Below are 23,218 nucleotides of genomic sequence, written 5' to 3'. Positions count from 1 at the left end.
TATAAAATTAGGTTCAATTATTAATTAGTGAGATATTGGAATGTTGAAATGTTAAAAACTTAAATTAATAAATATTAAGTAGCAATATAATAAAAGCAAGCAAATAGATAAAGAAGAATAACTAATGAAGAACAAAAATTGGGGAATATAAGGGATGATAATGTAGTAAAGGAATTTTCATGCTATAATATATAAACCCTTCTATTATTCCTTTTTTTCCTTTCTAATTTTCTAGTTGTTCTCCCTTCATTCATTATTCTTATTTTTTATATGCATTTTCACTTAGTTTAATATGGTTTCTTGATATTACTAATTTAGATTTTATGTTTTCACCATTTTCAAATCTCAATAATTTATAACTTAACCGAGTTTATACATTCTCCCAACAAAACAATTGCCCTGGCTTTAAAGACGTCCCCCCTCTCATCTATTTATATTGATGAAATTCTTATTTTTAGTTAGATTGTGGATGACCATTATAGTCATCTTAAAACATTTTATTATTTGGCTGGAATGGTTCTTATTTCTTTTTTAATATAAATCAAATAAATGGTGTAGTAGAAGCTATAATTTCTGGCATGACAGTGAACACTCATATCCTTGAGGTCAGCCTCGTATAAAGGATAAAGTGTGAGGATTTTAATGTCTTTCAGATTTGAAGAAACTTCAGGACTTCTTTGGAATGTTCAATTATGTCAATTGCTTCTATCCTGGATTAGGGTATTACATTTTACTTGAGAGCTTTCAAGTAGTTGTAAGAAAAATAAGTTCAACTTCAAATGGGATTAAGCTAATATTGAATAATACTGTTATATTTAGTTATAATGGTCAATTAAGTTGTTTTTGGTTAGGATAGATTTAAGGAATATTATTTATCCTTTCAGTTGTCCTATGGTTTTCTTAGTTGTCATCGGTTTCCTATGTTGGTTTAAAACTTCACAATGAATTTTGGTTTGGGTTGTATATTGGATCAATGTTATCTATAGTTAAGGGTTGAATTTTAATTAGTGGTATCTTTAGCTGAGGGTTGAGTCTTGAAGTAGTGGTATCTATATTTAGAGGATTGAATATTGAAGGAATGGTATCTATAACAAAGGATTTAATTAGTGGTAGATGTAGAGATAACACTAATTGAAGAATCAACCCATGTCAAGATGGTTAGGTAGTGGTGCATGTAGACATAGCGCTAATTGAAGATTAAAACCAAGCAAAGATGGGTACCCCTAGTGGCTAGCTAGGTCAAGCTAAATATTGATTAAACTTTAAAGTCTCATCAACAAGAAGTTGGGATGGGCAAATCATGAGATCAAAAGGAGGTAAGCATAAACTCTTCTACAAAGGCTGATATCTTAATGTCTTTAAAAACATCTTATTGCATATCTATTTTCTAGGGGTCCATGGATCCTCAATCATAGTTAATGTTAGTTTCTTGTTGTTGCCCTGGACTAGTTTCTTGGTATGGACTTGAGCAGCATTCTTAAACTTGGACATTTAATTCTTCCTAATGAATGAAAACTTTGTGACACTCTCAATGTGTGTTTTCACTATGGTCTCTGTCAAGTGGCTCTTTAAGTTTACTACTTGGAAGTTAAAGAAAACTTTAATTTGTAGGTTAAAAAAATCTAGGAAGAAGAACAAATACCTAATAAAATATCTGAAAGCTTAAGGTCTTTTTTGTTAATTTGCCTGTTTTTATATTTTATTACTGATAAATGGCATGTATGCTTTGCATTTGAGGCTCAACATTTTCCCAAAAAAGAAATCTCCTAGAAAAGACTGTCATTTTTTTTAAAGATATTCTATGTTTTTAGGGAAGACATTCCTTGTGACTTGTGGACTGATCTCAACATTTGTTTCCTAAAATAATGTAACTTGTATTTCTCAAAATGTAACTTCTATTTCTCAAAAAAAAAACTAAAAAAAAATAAAAATAGTTTGCATTCTTACCTATGAGACTTATTAATATTTGATTACACTTATTATGTCTGGTGATTGTTCGTGTATTGATAACTGATATGATTAAGGATAACAAGATTAGGATAATTAGTTATTGTGTGATGGAACAGGGTTGTGTGTACATTGTTGATTCATTCAAGGTTTATTGGGCAAACTGTGTCAAAGGAGTTCATACAGGACAAATGGTTTTGTGCCTGGTTGAAGCTGTTGGTAAGAATTATCTTTGAACCAAGTAACTCAGGTTCAAAAGCTTTTATTGTCTGTGTTTGCAGTGGTCTACTATTAATGAGCTATTTGATTTTTTCTCATGACAGCTATCTATTTTTCTTGTATATAATATAGCTTGACAAGTAACCACCCACAGTGGGTTTTATATCCATTATGAGACAAGTCACAATTATCAAAAGATAAGTTTTCTTAACTGCGTTGAGTAAATTGTTAGTTTTGTCAAGTGCAGGTGTTGGTTTGAATGTTTATAAAATACATGCAAAATAACTCAAGTTACTGCCCTTCCATTATTTTTGCCTCGATTTTGAAATAGTCAACTATAACTATTTACATTCTATTTGATATAAATTACATTCTCTTTGATGTCTTATATATTTCAAAAATATTTATTCATTTGGCTCTAATGTTGTCATTTGAATGGCTGAGTTGGAAATAGAAGACACAAACAGGATTTTTTTTTGTCATTATGGGCCTATTCATGTCCAGTGCAATTTGAGTGCATCGTGTGTTGCTCCCTCTTTCATGTTGTTCACCACGAAAATACATTGTTTATTTATTGCATATGGTGGCCTTGTAAACAGAGTCATGATAGTCCTCATGATGTAATGGAATAACAGATATTTGTATGTCGATATGTTTGAGAGTGAAGTGAGGATTATCAAAATGCTTTGCACAGGCATGCTTCCTATAGGGGAGGGGCCTCATAATTATAAGAAATTACCAAATTACAATAAACTTTGCTAGAATTGGCTTATGCCTTATAGATTTTTGACTATGTGAAACTGTAATGTCCCCAACTTTGTACCTTCTAAGCATCAATTATGTTCAGAGGTCAGCCTATTATTAGTGGTCCCCATAGGCTAGTGTGGTGATTTGGGGGGCCTTTGAGGGTGAGTCAGGGTTATTCAGCTAACCATTTGGGCATCAATTTCAGTAACTCCTCATCTCAATGCATTGGTTTATTGTGGTTTGCCTTCTATGTTGATGTTTAGCGTCAGAAGAAGCAAAACATGAATCTCTTATGTTACCACTATCTGCTATGCATCACAGAGATATAAGCATCAGAATCACAGAGATATAAGCATCAGAATCACAGAGATATAAGCATCAGAATTATGTTACCACTGTCTGCTATGCACCACAGAGATATAAACATACGTACATATATCCATATTGATGTATGCATACATATACGTATACTTACACCTCTGTCATGCATCAGAATTATTGATAGTGTAGAGAGCATATTATTGACCAACTTGTAATGGTCGGGCTTCATATTATCAGCAACTTTAATGTCTTGCTTGTATCGGGTTTCATACCCTTGTGCTTTGCCTTTATCATGTGTTGATCATTATCGAACCGTTGATTTATTATCGGGCGGTGGCTTATGAATTTATTTTGGTAGTTATTCTTAACTAACATGCCTCTGAAGAGGCATGTCTCTACGTGGCTCAAGAGCCACGTAGGGACATGCCTCTTCGGAGTCATGTCTTTCCACTGCCTATATATACTTGCTCACTGCCGCAGGGAAAAGCATCAATCTAAGGCATCCAAGTACCTGCAGAGAAACATCAGTATTGTTTAATATTATTGTTATCACCTTCATCTCTTTTGTTATACAGCGATCCAGCACATTAACCATTGCTGAAGGAGGAAGACTATCAAAGATTTTGCTGCAAGTCACAGTTAGAGATAAGTACTTATATTCTGCATAATTTAAATCAGAACTTATCTGCAAGCATTCTTTTGTAATTGTTTATCTAGCAGAGATCCACTATAATTAACATGGTATCAGAGCTGTTCTGATAAGAAAACTCTTACAAAATACTCATTCTAAACTGATTCAAAAGTTAAGGGAAGGAAAAGTTTTTTAAACAAAGCATTAAAATGGTGAATCGCATAAGAATAGAAGATAGGCTAGATGGAGCATCAAACTTCTCATATTGGAAAACCAGAGACTATTAATAGCTCTAAGAGAGATGAAATTAGAAAATTACATTGAAACAAATTTACCTATGCCTGAAAATGAATCCGAGAAAGTAACATGGAAAAGGCATAAAAATAAAGTAATGAAAATCATCATAGATTCAGTGAAGGATCATATACTTCCATCTATAGCTAATCTTAAAACTGCATTTGAAATGTTCTCCACCATTCAAAATACATTTGAAATTAACAATACAAGTAGATTATCAACTCTAAAACAAGATCTACTTCACATAAAGATGAAAAATGGAGAATCCATAACCTCTTACTTCCTAAGAATCACTGAATTAAAAGATCAACTTGCTACTATGCAAAGTCAATTGGATGATAAGGAACTAAGCATGATTGCTCTTAGAGGTCTTCCTCTGTCATTGGAAACCTTCGTACAAGGTTTAAGTTCACGCCCTGAACTTCCAAAATTTGATCAACTAAAGAATGAATGCACTCAAGATGTAATAACCTGCCTTGTTCTGCTATTTTAATGTCTATTTTCTTCCACTGGAATTTTGTCAAACAATTGGCTTGCAACTAATTTTTTAGTTTTCAGCTTGATGTTGATTAATGGTTTCTCAAGATTATGTGTGTTTCATATGAGATGCAAATAGGAGGCAACATAAAACCAAATGCAGCTAATAACATTGGCCATTCATTTATTTCTTTTTTCCAGATTTTTCGAAAGTTACAACTACCATAACAAGCATATCGTCTATTAAACTCAACACATTATATCAATTATAGAGTTCAATAATGGCCCATACCAATTGCGGCTACAACAATGTTAATAGTTTTTGAAGTTGCTACAGTAACTTGTAGCTACAGTGATCCGTACTGCTACAGTAACTTGCTGCTACAGTGACTTGCTGGTATAGGAACTCGTTGCTACAGTACCCCACTGCTACAGTAAACTCGCTGCTACAGTGCCGCGCTACAGTGACTCGATGCTACAGGAACTCGCTGCTACAGTACCCACTGCTATAGGAACTCGCTGCTAGAGGAACTCGCTGCTACAATAACTCGTTGCTACAGGAACTCACTGCTACAGTAACTCGCTGCTACAGGACCTTGCTGTTTCAATGTTTGAACCTCAAGACCATATCTTTCAATGACCTCAAGATTTTCAGCTTGAAGGGATTTCGTCCTTCAAACTATTGAGACATAATCTCCCGAATATAACCAAATTTCTTGATATTTCCAAGCATGCTTAAAAGAAGTTCTTCCATTTATTTTATAGTGTTCTCACAAGGGCTCCATCCTTCGTTTTCTCAATGTGGGATAAAACATAACTCCCTTTATGTAACTTATGTCTCCAATGTGTTATAAAATAAAGGGGACTCTTTTAATTTAAATATTTTCCACAAACTATAGTCTATGCATTAATAAAGTTAAATATTTAAATTTAACTTTATAAAATAGCTTTATCAATGCATAACAAATCTTATCAATGATAAACAAGTCTTCTTGTCGATTTTAAACAATTACCATCGACATACCGTTGCCACTGGATGTCCACCCAACTCCAAGATGACTTACTATGAATAGTAAGTATGCCCAAAGTTGCCTCAAAACCCCTCAGAAAGACTTGCAACTGAAACTATCTAGGCCAAATGGCCTCTAAGTCCCTTTAATGTCCTGGTTAGCCTACGAGACCGTGGGGAAATAAGTTAACGACAACATCATGCTATGAATGCTAAAAAAGGGACATTACACAAGAGGAGTCTAGGCTAGTTTCCAGAGGTCTAAGTTCAAATAAAAAAGGTGACATCCAAGCATTATATACCAAATCAAATAAGAAAAGAAAGTTCAAGAATAACAAGAAGGATTTCAACAAAAATCACAAATCTCACACACAACGTGACTGGTCCAAAGTAAGATGCTTTAAATGTGATAAACTTGGTCACTCCTATTATGTATGTCCAGAAAAATAGAAAATCCAAGCAGCTTTAGCAGAAGTTAAAGAAGAAAATAATGAGAAAATGGATAAAGAAAATTATGCATTTTTAGTAGCTCTCTCAAGCGAATTAAACACTAATCACAACACCTGGATCATAGATAGTGGAGCTTCTCATAATATCACCGGATTTAAGGATAAGTTTGAAACCTTCTCAAATCATGAATTAGAAGAAGTAACTATTGGAGATAATTCCTCTCACCCTATTAAAGGAATTGGAACTTGTTCTATTCAACTGAATTCTGGAATCACACTTCAACTCAAGAATGTCTTATATGTGGCAGGGATTAAAAGAAATCTTGTCTCCATCTCCGGACTTGCTGATCAAGGGTACAGAATTGCATTTCATGAAGATAGAGTTCTATCTTGGACTAATTAACTCATCTATTAAGAAAGCCATCTCCATTGGAGTCAGGGATGGAAGTCTTTATAAGCTTTGTAATAATCAAAATCCAAAGTTAAACTTAACCCTTAGTAATGATAAGTCAAATTCTACTGAAATCTGGCATAGAAGACTAGGTCATCTTAACTTTTGAGCTTTATCATCTATAGGTAAAATTGTAAAAGGCCTACCAAATCTAAAAGCAGATCATTCAAATATTTGTAAAGGGTGTGCTTTAGGTAAAAATACTAAACATTCCTTTCCCAAAAGTGATTATAAATCTAAATTCATTCTTGAATTGATTCATACAGATCTTTGTGGTCCTATGTGAGCCCCCTCCCTTAATGGATGTCTTTTCTATATAATTTTCATTGATGATTACTGTAGGAGAACTTGGATTTATTTTCTGAAACAAAAGGAGTCATCTGAGGTCTTATCCAAGTTTAAAGAGTTTAAAGCTTTAGTTGAAAATCAATCAGGTCAAAAGATCAAAACCCTAAGGTCTGACAATGGGGGTGAATCCACATCTGATATCTTTAAAAACTTCTGTATTTCTGTTAGGATTAAGAGGGAGTTTTCTGTACCTTATAATCCTCAACAGAATGGAATAGCTGAAAGGAAAAATAGATCTATTGTTGAATCAGCCAGAGCCACGTTACATGATCAAAATCTTCATTACTCTTTTTGGGCTAAAGCATCCAATATTGCTGTCTACATTCAAAATCATTGCCCTCACTCCATATTAGAAAACACCACTCCAGAAGAAGTATTTATAGGTGTTAAACCAGATTTAAGCCACCTGAGAATATTCAAATGTCCAGTTTATATTCACATACCAAAAGAAAAGAGAACCAAATTGGAGCCTTCCGGGAAAAAGGGAATATTTATTGGTTATAGGGAAACTACAAAAGGGTACAGGATCTACATTCCTGGGCAAAGAACAATTGAGATTAGCAGAGATGTAATATTTGAAGAAGATAGAACCTTTAAAATTTCTAGTAATAGTGATGAATCCATTTCAGAAAAAGATCAAACTACAGAAATTGAGAGGGAGGAAAATTCTAACATCTCTTCCATGTCTAATCATACAGAATTAGAAAACATCAACCATACCAATTAGAAGAGACCCCTTTGGGCTAGAAAAATGTTAGCAGAAAATCAAGTTGAACCAAATGATGTAATTCAGGAAAGCAAAAGGACTAGAAATCAATCTTGTTATGTTGCACTACTATCTGAACTCATAAAATTTGGACCTACTAATGTTAAAGAAGCACTTTCCCATCAATCTTGGAAGGAAGCTATGATTGAAAAATGATGTATGGGACATAGTACCAAGACCTAAGAACAAATCAGTTGTTTCTTCCAAATGGTTGTTTAAGATTAAACATGCTGCAGATGGTAGTATTGAAAAATGCAAGACGAGATTTGTAGCCCAAGGTTTCTTTCAAAAAGAAGGTATTGATTATGAAGAAACCTTTGCCCCTGTTGTCAGGTACACTTCAATCAGAACAATCCTAGCTATTGCAGCATCCAAAAGATGGAAAGTACATCAGATGGATGTCAAAACAACATTTCTCAATGGTAAGATTGAAGAAGTTTACATTGAACAACTAGAAGGGTTCAATACCTATGACTGCAAGACTCATGTTTGTAAATTAAAGAAAGCACTTTATGGTCTTAAATAGGCTCCCAGAGCTTGGTATGAAAGAATAGATAATTACCTACTGAAATTAGGATATGCCAAAAATGAAGTTGACCCAAATCTATACTTCAAAACTAAAAGTGATGATATGGTTATCCTTGTATTTTATGTTGATGATTTGCTAATTACAGGTGATGAACATCTCATAGAGAAATGTAAGCAAGATCTCACTGTAGAATTTGAAATGAAGGACCTAGGGTTACTTCACTACTTTTTAGGATTAGATATCTGGCAGCTGAACAACTGTATTATAATAAATCAAGGAAAATATACAATTGATATATTAACCAAGTTTGGAATGATGGAATGTAAATTGGCTGCTACCCCTATGGAAATAAACCTACGCAAACCAAAAGATGATATGAATGAATCTAAGGCTATAGATCCTACTTACTACAGACAAATTATTGGATCCCTGATGTATCTGGGTAATACTCGTCCATACATATGCTATGCAACTCACACATTGAGTCAGTTTATGTGTGCTCCTAAGAAGATACATTTGCATGCAGCTAAATACATATTGAGGTATCTGAAGGGTACTATTGGAATGAGAATCAAATATGACAAAGTCGACCTTGAACTAATTGGATACTCAGATTCTGATTGGGCTGGAAGTTCTATTGAGCGAAAGAGCACTTTAGGATATTGTTTCAGTCTTGGATCTAGTATGATTTCCTGGTCTAGTCGGAAACAAACTTCAGTAGCATTAAGCTCTATCGAAGCCGACTACATTGCGTCTTCCTTGGGTGCTAGAGAAGCTGTATGGCTACGAAAGTTGCTTTCAGATCTCTTCAAAAGACCTTTGAAACCCACAATGATTTATTGTAATAATCAAAGTTGTATTAAGCTTTCTTCTAATCCTGTGTTTCACAATTGCTCCAAACATATTGAAATTCCATTACATCAGAGATATGGTTAATCGAGGAGTCATTCAATTGGAATATATATGTACAAATGATCAAACGACTGATATCCTTACCAAACCTCTTGCTAAAGTGAAACTGAAATACTTCAAAGAAAAACTTGGTATGATTAATTGTAATGACAAATTTTTGAAATAAAAGGTTTATTTCGTTTGAGATTATGTTTCCATTGGTTACTTGATAGTATTCGATATGTAATGAAAGGTGATGATCTTTCATGGACATATTCATTTATAGAAAAATTATTTACAAGGTGACGATCTTGTAAATAATAAATCTATTTCTTTTGACCTTCTCTAGACATTGCTTAAGTGCAAGTAGAGATTATTTTTGGGCTTCTCTAGACATTGCTTAAGTGCAAGTAGAGATTATTCTTGGGCTTCTCTAGACATTGCTTAAGTGCAAGTAGAGATTATTTTTGGGCTTCTCTAGACATTGCTTAAGTGCAAGTAGAGACTGTGTGCTATCTCTAGACATTGCTTAAGTGCAAGTAGAGATTTTATATGCTATCTCTAGACATTGCTTAAGTGCAAGTAGAGATCATTTACTATTCATATTGTGTTGCTTAAATGATGACTTTGATTTAATTAATGTTTTACTTCTCCCTAGCTAAAGAGGTAGTGTTGATGTTCAGCGTCAGAAGAAGCAAAACATGAATCTCTTATGTTACCACTGTCTGATATGCATCACAGAGATATAAGCATCAGAATTATGTTACCACTGTTTGCTATGCACCACAGAGATATAAGCATACGTACATATATCCATATTGACGTATGCATACATATACGTATACTTACACCTCTGTCATGCATCAGAATTATTGACAGTGTAGAGAGCATATTATTGACCAACTTATAATGGTCGGGCTTCATATTATCAGCGACTTTAATGTCTTGCTTGTATCGGGTTTCATACCCTCGTGCTTTGCCTTTATCATGTGTTGATCATTATCGGGCCCTTGATTTATTATCGGGCGGTGGCTTATGAATTTGTTTTGGTAGTTATTCTTAACTAACATGCCTCCGAAGAGGCATGTCCCTACATGGCTCTTGGGCCACTTAGAGACATGACTCGTCGGAGTCATGTCTTTCCACTGCCTATATATACTTGCTCACTGCCGTAGGGAAAAGCATCAATCTAAGGCATCCGAGTACCTGCAGAGAAACATCAGTATTGTTTAATATTATTGTTATCACCTTCATCTCTTTTGTTATACAGTGATCCAGTGCATTAACCATTGCTGAAGGAGGAAGACTATCAAAGATTTTGCTGCAAGTCACAATTAGAGATAAGTACTTATATTCTGCATAATTTAAATCAGAACTTATCTGCAAGCATTCTTTTGTAATTGTTTATCTAGCAGAGATCCACTATAATTAACATTCCAGAGGTCTTTTACGATACGCTTGTACACATTATTTTTAGTAAGTAGCTTGGCTGTAAGTCATCTCGATGGTCAGAGGGTACAATGGTTATATCCAAAAAGTTTGCAGGATTATTTGTTGGCTTAATATTTCCATTTAATAGAGTTTTGTGATTTAACTTAAGTAAGTCTAATCTAGCATTGACTTTAATATAATTACTTAAATTATCTTTATGATTAAAGGAAATATAATGGGTCAAATGTGTATTTAATGTATGATTGTTGTAAAGTATTTAATTGTTATGCCAAACAGGGTGCTAACTTATGGAGTTAGAAGGATATTAAAGTGACTTTATTTAATAAAGGAATTATATAAGTATGTGAGTCAAAGACTAAATTATAAAGAATTTTAAATAGGGTTTTCGGATACTTCATGAGAGGATTATAAAAGGGGGTTTGAGGAAGTCATTTGATATACTTGGATAATTTTAATTTCTCTTTAAGAAGCTTGAGAGTTTTGGCCTTCATTTTTAGGAAATTTGAAAATGGAAACGTTTGGAGTTTCTTGGTTGTGTAGACGAATGCCCACTCAGCCTATTGGGTGGATTCATCCCAGAATTCACATGGAGCTTATTGCAGGTTGAAGGTAATAAATTTCAGTTTGGGACACCTTTGGACATATTTTATCATGAAGTTTGTAAGCAAGCATGTGAGATTTTTTGGTACAGGTTTGAAGGGTTTTCATAGGGAAAATCACTTCATAAAAGTGGCTGAAATTCATATCAGAGGTTTGCAATTTCATTACAGTTAAAGGTTAATGTTTTCTTTGTCACTTTTTGGGAGCTACAAGTTTATCGGTTCATTCATACGGGGAACCGTAGCAACCTCATTCTAGGGTCTAGCCATTTGAATTTGTGGAGTTTTGATCAACATTTAAGAAGGGCTTAATCTACAGACCTCCGGGGCAGTGCTTCTAGTTCTACATCAGTCATTAATCCATCATTATTGGGACAGACTACATGTGAGTTTACTCATTGCAAGTACTTAGCAATATTGGTTGGGGTTTGGATGAGTTGAGGACTTAGTTCACTGTATGCAAAAGTATGAAAATATAAATATCAGTTCATTGTATGCAAAGGTATGAAATATAAACACCAGACTGCCATTTTGTGATTAGACTTCATCACTTTAATGTGTTTGCCACCTTGCTCTAATCCAGACATTCCCGAAGTGTTTTATGATTTAATCTGGGTTATATTTGTTGGCTAAAAAGTTTTGTAAGTCATTGTGAGCACAACATGCAAAATTGCAACTTTAAACAACGTCACATGAGATTACTCTCTCCTCTCAGCAATAAGGGAGGCTTCTTTCTTACCGTCCAATTCCTCTTTTTCAGGAATGATTTTACAAATAATAAGGAATAACACTAAAATTTATCAAAATAACTCCTCTCGCTATGATAATATCGATGGCTCATGAGTTGATGTAAGAACAACATAAAAGACACCGATCTACTTTATATGGGTGGAATAGTTGCAGAAACCCAAAGTCTTCTACACTTATCCTAAATGAAGATTTAATAACTTGAACAAATGGTAAGGCACAAAGTCTCTTATCGAATATTCATTAATTTTTATGAGAGTACTTAACATTGAAGAACAAAGTCTTTCAGCCTAAGTATTTGAAGCCATTATTAACTTTATCAATTTGCCCTTTTGTAGCACAAAGTCTCTAGAAACTCAAATTGAATTATAACTCTGAATGCAATATGCAACTCAAAGTCTGCAAGGTTGAATTCAAATCCCTCTTGAACAAAGCATAAAAGACATAATCAATATTTAGAAAATATTGTCACATAACACCTTGGATCAACACAAAGTTTGATAGCAAGTTGCTGCTTTTTTGAAAGCAATTTAATCTCATCCAAGCACAAAGTCTTAAGAGTGTATATACAAACTGGTAAAGTTTTTCTTGCATTGCAAAAAGATAAAAATGACAATGAGCACCCTCATCTATTTATAGGTGAGGGGCTAATAGAGAAAGGTGAGAGAAACCCAACAAACTTTGACTTATTCCCTAACTCTAAGTTATTCATTATTGCAAGTGTCGTTGCCCTACAATGCAATTAAATGTTATAACTTTGTAGAGATACTATCACATGCAATTACATCTTGTTTTCACATGACATGTAATTTGTCAAATTCGAATAACAAACTGCATGATGAAAATAAATTAAGCGTCTAACAAGACATGACTTATAATTTATTACATCATCCTTTGTCAGTCTTCATGTTGCTACAAGATGCTTCGTGATTGAAGTACTGTGAGTTTGTGTAAGCATTTTTATTGGAACATGAATCTACATCCTTTTTTGTAAAGTATCATAATGGTAGTTACTGGGAAAATACTTTTTCATGACCATTTTTGTCTTAAAAGCATCCTTCATTCTTGTCGCTCATTCACCTCGTGTATGGCCTCATCATGTGATTGTTATTGCCTTTTGTCATTCTTTAGTTACCAGAAAAATCATTACACGATCTTTCAAGCTATAACTTTCCAGATTTGAAAGAGTATGCGATAGGATGTCGGCGGAAGGCCTTTGAGCAAAAAAAGGTGGAGAAAAGTGAATGAAATCAGCTTTTTGAATGGGAGAAAAGTTGAAAAACAGGGTTTTTCTAGAGCAGTACAATTAGATGAAATGCAAGCATTTGGTATGGAGATGAAATGCAAGTGCGTATATATACAAGTGGGGGTGCTTTTCGCTCATAAGTGGGGTTTTTAATTCCCATTGCAATTCATTTAGAAGGAATTTTGCTTGCTGCAAATGGGTTTTTAAAGTCCATTTGTAGGTTGGAAGAGACTTAAAATGCACTTGGAAAATACTTGCATTTGGGATTTTTGGTTCCAAATGCAAACGGGGGTAGAACTTACAGATTGGGTTTTTGATTCCACTTTCAAGTGGGGGAAATATTTACTCTTGAAGTTCTTTCTTTATGGGAAGTTCTTTGCATTGCAACTTGCACCATTTGGGGAAAAGCTCATATCGTTAACTTGCATTATTTTTGGGGAAGAGCATGCATTGCTTGTGAGAAAATTACTACTCAAATCTCTTTTGCAAAATCAAAATGTGCATGTGCATTGACTACAAAATGTTGTCTATGTGAATTTTGTCTTAAATTGGTTTTCGCAAAGAAATTAAATTCAGTTAGACTAGGGGTTCTGTTGCCAATTGGAGCTTTAGTCTATAAAGTAGTGGATGGTATAACATTGTCTCTTAGGGTCGAATATAAGGCTCTGGATAAAGTTTGATTCTATTTACCCAAGGTTGGATAAGGGATTGGTCTTGCAATTTATTTTGTGAAAGTGGGTTAATGTTTGAGGCTTTGAAGTTCAATATTTTGCCTTATCCATTCATAAACAATATTGCTTTCATTTAAATAATATTTATTTTACAAGTAAACATCTCAAAGCATTCATAACTTTTATTTTTATTGAGTTTATGGATTTTGCCAACTAAAAAACTCACAAAGTCTAATTCGCTATAGAAAAGCTTTGAACCAAATGATCAGGGTTTAAGGTGAAGCTTTTACCCGCCTAGGTTTGGCGAAGCCTAAAGTGCAGGGGAATTGAATTAGGAGATTATTCCCCTTAGTTGGCCAAAATTGATTGAGTAATCCTATTAGAGAATTGGCAAAACTCTTGGATTTCCAATCTATGGTTTTAAGAACCAATAGATCCAAGACCGGTAGCTCAAGAACATAAGTTGTTCATTCTCTAACTCGATTTGTTTTTGAGATCCTCACTTACCAATCATTATTTTGATTTGTGATCCTATCCATAGTCCTTTATGATCATGTACATATTATACTTATGATCTCACCACTTGATTCTTACTAAACACCGATTGCTATCACAATTGCCTTGTATTGTATATCTTCCTAGTTGTCGATCACTAGAATTATCCTTTTTTGCTTCATCCGATCAGGTTCATTGCTTACCAATCATCTACTTGTCTTACCATTTGCTCCATTTACTTGCTATAACTAGGATGCAATCAATGACAACAAAATACACCTTTGCATTTGACCACTTTACTAATCTGACCACCGCTCATCATAATGTCAATAATCTCCTCATCAAAATGCCAACAATATCCCCTGTTTGGCCTTGATGGATAACTCTAATGTGAAAATAGGTGAGGTAGCTATAAACACCATTCTCCAATTTCTCCACCAGATTAGAACAAAACTACCCCTACATTGTGTACCATTCAACTGAACTCGATCTCTTTTGTTCTCCTTAGCTGCCTCTTTACGACACCTTTATTTTCACATCACACTTCTTCTCCCCCTTTTGTCAACAATGAAAAAGGTAATAGGCTTTACTCCCCCTTTGCTGACTCTTGCATCCTATCAAGTACTTCCTTGTAGTTTGTCTTGGCTGAATCTTTTCATCCCTTCCTTAACCACCTGCAAATTTGAGAATTCCTCCTTAGTCCTTTTTGTAGCCTCTCTAATTGTTCCCTCCAAAAATGCTTTTCAACAATCTTACATATGTTATCAAAATGTGACAAACCGGCAACAAATTTATTTTAAGTTACTTTCATTTGACTCTCCAAATAAGGTTAACGAACAAGTGTATGAGAGGAGTTAAATGCACACATGGGGGGAGAATGTGTTTCATCACGCATATCCACATCATAAATGCCATCTTTCATATCCGACTATGTATAGAAATTATGGGCAACATTATGTTCAAAAACAAATTCACAAGAAGAACCCATACCTTAAGTAGAGACCATAAAGTCTTGGATCATGATCAAGATCAACACTCATAAAAGGTGTGGTGCCATCATCATTGGCTGATTGCACAATCTTCTCCAATGCGTTATCAACACGCGCATTGAGAGCACTAGTGTAGGCAGCCCTGTAGGAAACCTTACCTCCCTACTACCTACGAATAGACCTGAGCCAAATTTAATATCTTCTAGAGAACCCTAGGATGGCTGCAAATGGCTGTAGGCTAACAACTTACTATTGAAATCTCCTCATGCAATTCTTTGCAAGCTCCTTGTGCCAAAAGCTAATGAGCTATCTCAAGCTATTATCTCTTTGCCACGTTATTCTTGTTTTGTAACTTTGTCCATATAATCAATGAAGGGTAAATCATTCTGAACCTGTGGAGGAAGTTTATTATGTATCTTTGTTCCTACTTCGAGTCTTGAATTTCAAGCTAACTATTGTAATTTAACAAGATCTGTTCTGACTTTTCCCAAGCCATGTATTTTACCCATTTGAAATATCCCGGACACTTTTTGATATTGAAATTTCCATGATTCACTGAAAAGGTTGCAGTAGCACTAATGTTTCAAAAGAAAGTGATGCCTATGATTCCACTATTGCATCGACAACAATGAAGATTTTCCAAACAAATATCCCAAATCAAGTTTTGACTGCAACTTTTCTCTAGAAATAGTGTTTAGTGTCTACCTTCATAATAAATGTTGTCCTGCATTTTGTCACCACAAAATATTGGTAGCAGCATGAAACCTTTTCAATCTAGTTTTGCATATCTCTAAGTTGAATTTGATATTCAATTGTTTAATGTTGATTGATCAATCGACTTCAATTTGTATATCAAATTGTTTTACTGAAGGCTTTTGTCAAGTCTTTTTCGTTTTGCTTTCTGTGGAGCCTTTTCTTGATTTTTGAGGCCTTCATTGTACCTTTCTTTGCTTTTGAGTTTGCGTTTGTTGGTTTTTAGTCCTTTGGTTTTGGTCATGTGATGGCTTTCGGTTTCTCTTTCGATTTGGTCTAACCTAGAGCGTAGTCAGAGTTGTCAATCAAGAGTTATGGTCGTTTTAGTGCCTCAAAAGTGGACCTTTTGATGCAACAACACGAATTAAAAATAACATGTTATATTTTTAATTTGACATTCACTTTTTGAAAAATATAATTTAAATTCACTTTATGTTATGTTTTTAAGTTACTTCATCATTTAAATTTTTACTTAAAGTAACTATAGTGCACTTTATGTTATAATTTTAAGTTGAGTTACTTTTTGATTTTTCACTTAAAGTGACTATATAAACTATATAATTTCAGTTTAATTTTTGAAATTTAAATCAAATGCTCATTTAAATGTTACTTTTTAAATGATATTTATATGTTATATTTTTTATATGATATATAAATATGGTTAATGTCCAATTAAAGTAACATTTTAATAAAATTAAACTGATATATGTTTTTTTAATGACTTTAAGTTATCAAAAGTGGACATTTTATATGCTGTTACATGTAAAATCCATCAAAAGTGGACATTTTACATGTCACTGCATTTAAAGTTCAACTTAAAAAGCATAAGACTATCAAAAGTGGACCTTTTTGGTGTCATTACATCAAAAAGTGAGTTTTATGTGTCATTGCATCAAAAACATGAGATTTCACTAAAATATGCAATCCTCCCCAAAAGGTTTGATTTTAACCAAGTGCATGTTTTAAAATGTGTTATGCCTCCCAAAAGGTGTGATTTGCCTTGTGGGGAGTTTTAAAATATGTAATCCATTATAAAAGATCCGATTTATGACTTTTGCATATTTTAAAACATTTTATGGACACTAAAAGGTTCGATTTTAACCATTTTTCTTGCATTTGCCTCCAAGAAGTCCAATTTTGGAAGAACACATGTATTGGGCCTCCAAGAACCTGATTTTGGAGATTGTGAGAGATTTTCTTGATGGTTATGCATGAGACCTTCTCCAATAGGGTCGTTTTTGCTTGGCAATGGATTTTCCAACATTAAAAATGGATTCATCTTGCAAAAAGACGTTTTTCTAAGCTCTATCCTAGGGCATGTTTTTGGTGAAAACTCCAAATAGATCCATTTTTGGCCCACGGTTTTACTCAAGGGGGAATCGATTTTGCATGTTTTGATTATTACATTGCATCTTGGCACTTGTTTTGATGTTCAATGATCAAAACGTTTTGATCATATGCTTGGTGAAAAACATTTTTATTCAAAAACGTCCCATAGCACATGCAACTAAAAAACGTTAAATCTTGGAGCAATAATAGGGCACGTTTTGGCATCTTCAATCCAAAATGCCTTGTTTGCTGCCCTCTCCCATTCGAATTTGCAAAGTTGGAAAAAGTCAAGGTGTTTTTGAAGAAATTCTCAATATCGGAGCATCTTTTTCCTTCTTTTTTGGCACTTACTCTTCATGTAAGTGGACTTATTCTTTCTTGCTATTTAATTTGTGCTTATTTTGCTGATTTTATGCACATTATTGGTTGATAATTGCCACTTGTTGAAATCAATGCCACAGAAATTGCATTTTTCCTTTAAAAGTGAAGAAATTGTTCATTTTCTTGTTTTTGGTTTTTCCCCAATTTCCAAATTCAAATTTGTGTTGAAGTGCTTTGCATCTTGACATGTTTGAGTCACTTTCCAAAGGTACATTTTTCTTTTGAGTTTTTGTGTTGTGTGCTTTCTTACTAGTTTTTCTCCACTTTGGAGAAGTTACAAGTTCTTTCCCAAGAACTTATTGTTGTTCCACTTCATGCAAAAGCATCATCATGTTTCACGTCCATCTTCCATGTTAGAACACTTTGCATCTCATCTGACAAATGTGATTACATGCTTTCCATCTCATTCACCATACGCACATGCATGTAATCCCATTTTCCGCTTCCATTTTCACTATCTCGCTTTTCGCATCCACTTGCACAATATGATTACACGGAAAACCTTGTGTAATAGTATCTCAAAACCCCGATTTTGACTAAAAGTCACTTTTTGAAAAGTAAAAAGGATGTCATTTTCATCTTCCATGTACTTTGACTTCACCTTTTTACCAAAGATGACTATAAAGTTCATTATCCCTCTTCCATTTTCCATTTCCGTCTCTCCATATGCATTCGAGTCTTCATTAGCAAATACATGTTTTCGAATCTTTCCATGCTTTGCACCTCATCTTCCATTCACACTTACATGTAAAAGCTCATCCACCATCCGCTTTCGCATTCCATTTCATCCTTCATCCCTTGTTGCATGTTGCATGTTGCATTTAATCCATTTTCAATGCAATGACATCTTGAAAGCCCAAGTCACTTTTTAAAAGTAAAAATTTCTCATTTGCACGCATTCCCATGCTCCAAGCACTTAAAAAAGAAGAAGAGTTAAAGGTGCTGATGGAAAGTTATTCCGAGTTTACATTTGGACATCGTCAAGAAAGTTTTCAAAATGTCAGAGAATCCAGAATTTGCCAACGAGAAAAGCTTGATCACATCAGGATTTTAAATGACAACGGACAATTCATCAAAGAGAGTCAGAGGTTATCAAAAGATGCAAGACCATGGTTATCAAGCTGAATGCAGTGGTGCAAAATGCAGGAACTCCCAATCTTGTGATCCTCCAGGATATCATCGTCAAATTCAAGGCACTGAGAATTTTTTTAAAAAATTGTTGTTTTTGTTTTTATTTTCTGTTTGTAGGTCTAAGAGGATTCATTACATGAAAATTTGTAATTACATGTAATGCGAGTTACATGTGCATGTAAAGATGTAATGCGAGTTGCATTGAACCCTATATTTTTTGTTTTAGTTAGACTAGGTCAAAGTTGGTTGAGTTGCTCCCACTTTTTCCTCCACTTTTTTCTCAACTCATGTGCCTATATAAAGGAATGACCCCTCACTGTAAAAAATATCTTTATCTTTATGCAAGAGAGCTTTGGAGAAATTGTGCCAGCAGAATTTTGTTTATGTAGCACTAGTTTGAGAGAAAGTGAATACAAAGGAGCATTTGAGACTTGAGTTTGGTAAAGTGAGATTGTTACTTGTGTGAGTTATAAGCTTTTTCCATAATTCATCTAAGTTATCTTTGATTCATGTTATCTTGTGTTTTGGGTAATTGTATCTTGTGAATTGAATATAAAAGAGTTGAGAGCACTTGGAGCCAGAGCTTTGACCAGGAGCAATTGTGGAAATATATAGCTAGAAGCTTTGTCTGTAGCTTATACTTCTTTTTAATTCGTAAAATAGTTAAATTATTCTTACTTTTAGGAGTCTTTGTGCCCTAACTGTAAAGCTTTTCCATATAGAAGTATGACCGGACTTAGAGCCAAATCGGTACATTTTCAGCTAGCCTTTGAGTTAGTGAAGGTTTATCAGTATCACTGTTTCCAACTCTTGATAGAAGTTTAGTTAGAGATTCATTGTGCCGATTACTCGCTTCACGAGTAAGTGGATTCTTTTTTGAAAGTTAAGAAGAAAGGATATTGGTAACACCCATTTTGCAAAATCTCTCAAGTTCTTTCTTTCCTTGAGTTGATCCAAGAAACGGTGAGAAAGGGGAGCCTTTCCTTTAAGGTAGGAGAGACTTTGTCTCACATGCTGTGGCTGGTCATCCTATTTTGCGACTAGATTTTTACCCAAAACTGTTGGTTGCAAAATATCCACCCAACAATAAACACATTATTTTCCTTCAAACCTTAATATCTTATGTCCAGAGCATAGCTATTGTTTAACTCTAGCATCGTATTAGCTCCTTGCAATGTAAATTCCCATCTTTTAATAGGAAAAATGCTTCAAGATTCATATGTGGCTTATGCTCAATAAACCTTCACGAGAACTTCTATAGCAAAAAAATATTAAAGCTTCCAAATAATATAATCACAGTAAATATTTGCATCAATGCGAACGCCCAACATCAAGCAATATACTATAATATGCACGAACAAAATTCGTCACCTTGGCTTTGTACAAATATCAAGGCATCAACCATAAGTATATTGTAGGGATATATCTATAGGGCACATTAGTATTTTGAGACCCCACTTTGGTATTGACTAATTATGAGTTTGGTACTATAATTATATTACTCCATATGTTTTATACTCCTATTTAGTGGTAAAATGAAAACACTTTAATAAGATGTAGGTTTCCACTTTACGAGCTTACTAAGCCATTCAAATATTTGTGCGAGGGAAAGAGGGGAATTTCCAAGTATGATTCCACTTATGATCCAAGTTAGATTAGCTAGGACCCAATAGAAGAAGGGAGCTAATACTAAATTCAAATTATAAAGAGGAATGCAATACTAGGAAATGTAGTCTCTTTGGCTCTTAATAGGATAATGTGAATGTGGAATTGAACTATTTGCTTAAATAATGTGAATCTAGATGCTATGTAAAGACAATTAGCCCAATTAAGATGTAAATCTAGGGTAAAGATATGAAAGGAAATCAAATATAAATGACTCACATTGAAATGCGTAGAGAAAGATGTATTATTGCTCCAAACACGGGGGAAAACACAACACGAGAACACAAACTGCTATAATGAATAAAGTGCACATCAAGTGTTTTGCGTGCACGCCCCATCTCAGTCCAAAATGCTAGGGGAAGGATGGCAATTTGTGAGAGGAACAATATCCATTATAGTAGGAATCACAATGAGTTCTAAGCAAGGACTTTGAGATTCACTATGCTCGTTACTAGGAGTGATTGTAAGCTGCATAGAAAGCATGTTAGGGAAATCATTATCCATATCAATTAAATTTTCATCACTACTGTCTAAAGTATCTTCCATATCTAGATTAACAGAATCTAAAATACCGTTGGCTAACATTTTTGTAAGCCATTGTGACCACAACTTACAAAATGGAAACTTTTAGGCATCGATGTAGTGAGATAAATCTCTCTTCTCAACAATAGGGAAGGCTTCCTTCTTACCGTAGCTGGCTACAACAAAGACCTAACTGGAATTGACAAAGGGATATTTCATTGAATCAATTCCTCCTTTTTCAGGAATGATTTTCTATTACCACCTACTACTTGCAATTAAACAAAATGAATCTATTGCTATGGTAATACCGGTGTCTTAAGTATCAACGTAAGAACGACCTAAAGACAACAGTTATACTTGACTTATGTGGTTAGTTACAAGAACCCAAAGTCTCCTACAAGCAACCTTCTTGAAACAAAAGGGCGAACAGCTAACAAAGCCCAAAGTCTTTGTTCAACAATCTAGATACAAAATAATATACCAAGGAATCAAGCTCAAAGTCTTCAAATCTCAATACTTGCCGCCACTAACAAACTAGAGTAATCTCGTTCAAGAAAGCTCAAAGTCTTCCAAAACAACATCAAATTTATAAATGCCTTGAAAGAGAGAAGTGACAAAGATGAATGAATCAAAGTAACATAAGAAACAATGATCAATTCCAAGTATCTTAACACAAAGTTTGGGAAAAACTTGCTTCTTTATTCACTTCAGAGATTTGTAACAAGAAATACAAAGCCTTCAAGTTACAAGCCCAACCTTCTCCAACAAAGCAAAAGATGGTTATTTACAATGAATTCTCTCCTTTATATAGGAAATACGAAGAGAGAAAGGTGGAGCAAAAAATGGAACAACCTCAACCACCAATACTTATCCTAACTAACTACTATGACTTTATTCAAAGTTGCATACCTAATGCAATTGCAACTTAACTACATGAGCTGATTGTACATGTTATCCTATACTTACAACAAAGATGCTCTTTACATGTAGTTTTCCTATCACTAATCTACTCAAAGCATGTAAAACATGATTTGGAGTTTTCACATGGTATTAACCAACTCTCCAAACTTTTGTAGGGACTCTCATACAATTGCAACATCTGGTTCTCTAGTGTGTTGTAAAATCATGATAAATTTTCTGAGTGCGTTGCTGCCCTAGATGTTTCCTTGTTAGAATCCTCCACTTGATTATGCAAATTCTTGAATGAAAACTTCCAATTTGCAAATGTATCAAGCACACTATGTTGAAGTCATCCAACTCAAGCTATAGGCTAATAGCTTTTGCAAACTCTGTGAAAATTTCTTGTTGACTTCTTACTCCATTGTCCTCATTGATGATTTCACATGGCAACTCTCTTAAAACTCCCTAGATCTTATCTTCTTGAGTAGATACCATGAGTAGTGCTTCCTTTATCTCTTCAATATGCTTTTGGAGAACTTGTTTCTTGTTTTCCATGACTTGCATGAAATCATGGTACATTTCAACGGATGTAATGACATTATACTCACATAAGGAGTCTAAATCACCTTACATCATGATGTTCCAAGCACCAAAATCCTTGTTCAGTAACTCAAATTGACAGTTAAGTGATTTTACCATGTCATCAAGTTTAGCAGAGATTTCTCTTTCTTTCCTCAACTCCCGATACACTTCTAGAATCACTTGAATTCCATCTTTTTCAATATTGCTGCCCCATTGATCAACAATATGTGCTTTCACTTCTCCCTTTTTGTGCACACAATTGAAGCAAGTTCACTGCCTACAAAAAACGTCTTCATCTCTTCAATGGTTCTCAACAAATGAGCATTCTCTTTGTTGAGTTTCACTTTCTTTTCCTTTAATTCATCATTCTTTCGAGAAAGAAATTTTACTGCCTCATGTGCATTCTGTTGATAACTTAGCATTGTTTGCTTACCAAGTTCGATCCTTGTGATTCCGTAATCAGTAGGCTGCATGTCTTCGGTAGATTTCTCAACAAGTGTTTCAGCTACTTCAGCATTTTTGATGTGATTATCATCAACCGCCACTCGAGAAATTGTTTTAGCTTTCTTATTCTTTGAAACCCTTGGTTTGCTTATTTGTCTCTCATCTTCTTCAACAAGAATTTCTTCTTTCTTTCTTGTCTGTGTAACAACGCTCAACCATGGAGGAAGATT

General features: G+C 34.3%; 1 protein-coding gene across 2 annotated transcripts in view; it reads left to right on the top strand.

Annotated features, from left to right (window-relative positions):
- The window catches only part of LOC149535348 (uncharacterized), a 195,453-nt gene that overhangs the window by 115,843 nt on the left and 56,392 nt on the right, over window positions 1-23,218 (top strand). For both annotated transcript variants that reach the window (XM_089803948.1, XM_089803947.1), the window contains exon 4: window positions 2,067-2,166. In XM_089803948.1, coding sequence (XP_089660074.1) covers window positions 2,067-2,166 — 100 coding nt within the window. The remainder of the gene's footprint in view (window positions 1-2,066; window positions 2,167-23,218) is intronic.

This window comes from Cupressus sempervirens, chromosome 10 (assembly GCF_028749045.1).
Source record: "Cupressus sempervirens isolate cs-2001-9-10 chromosome 10, ASM2874904v1, whole genome shotgun sequence".
NCBI lineage: Eukaryota > Viridiplantae > Streptophyta > Pinopsida > Cupressales > Cupressaceae > Cupressus > Cupressus sempervirens.
The sequence above is the reverse complement of the archived record's forward strand: the minus strand, read 5'-3'. Positions and strand labels throughout refer to the sequence as shown.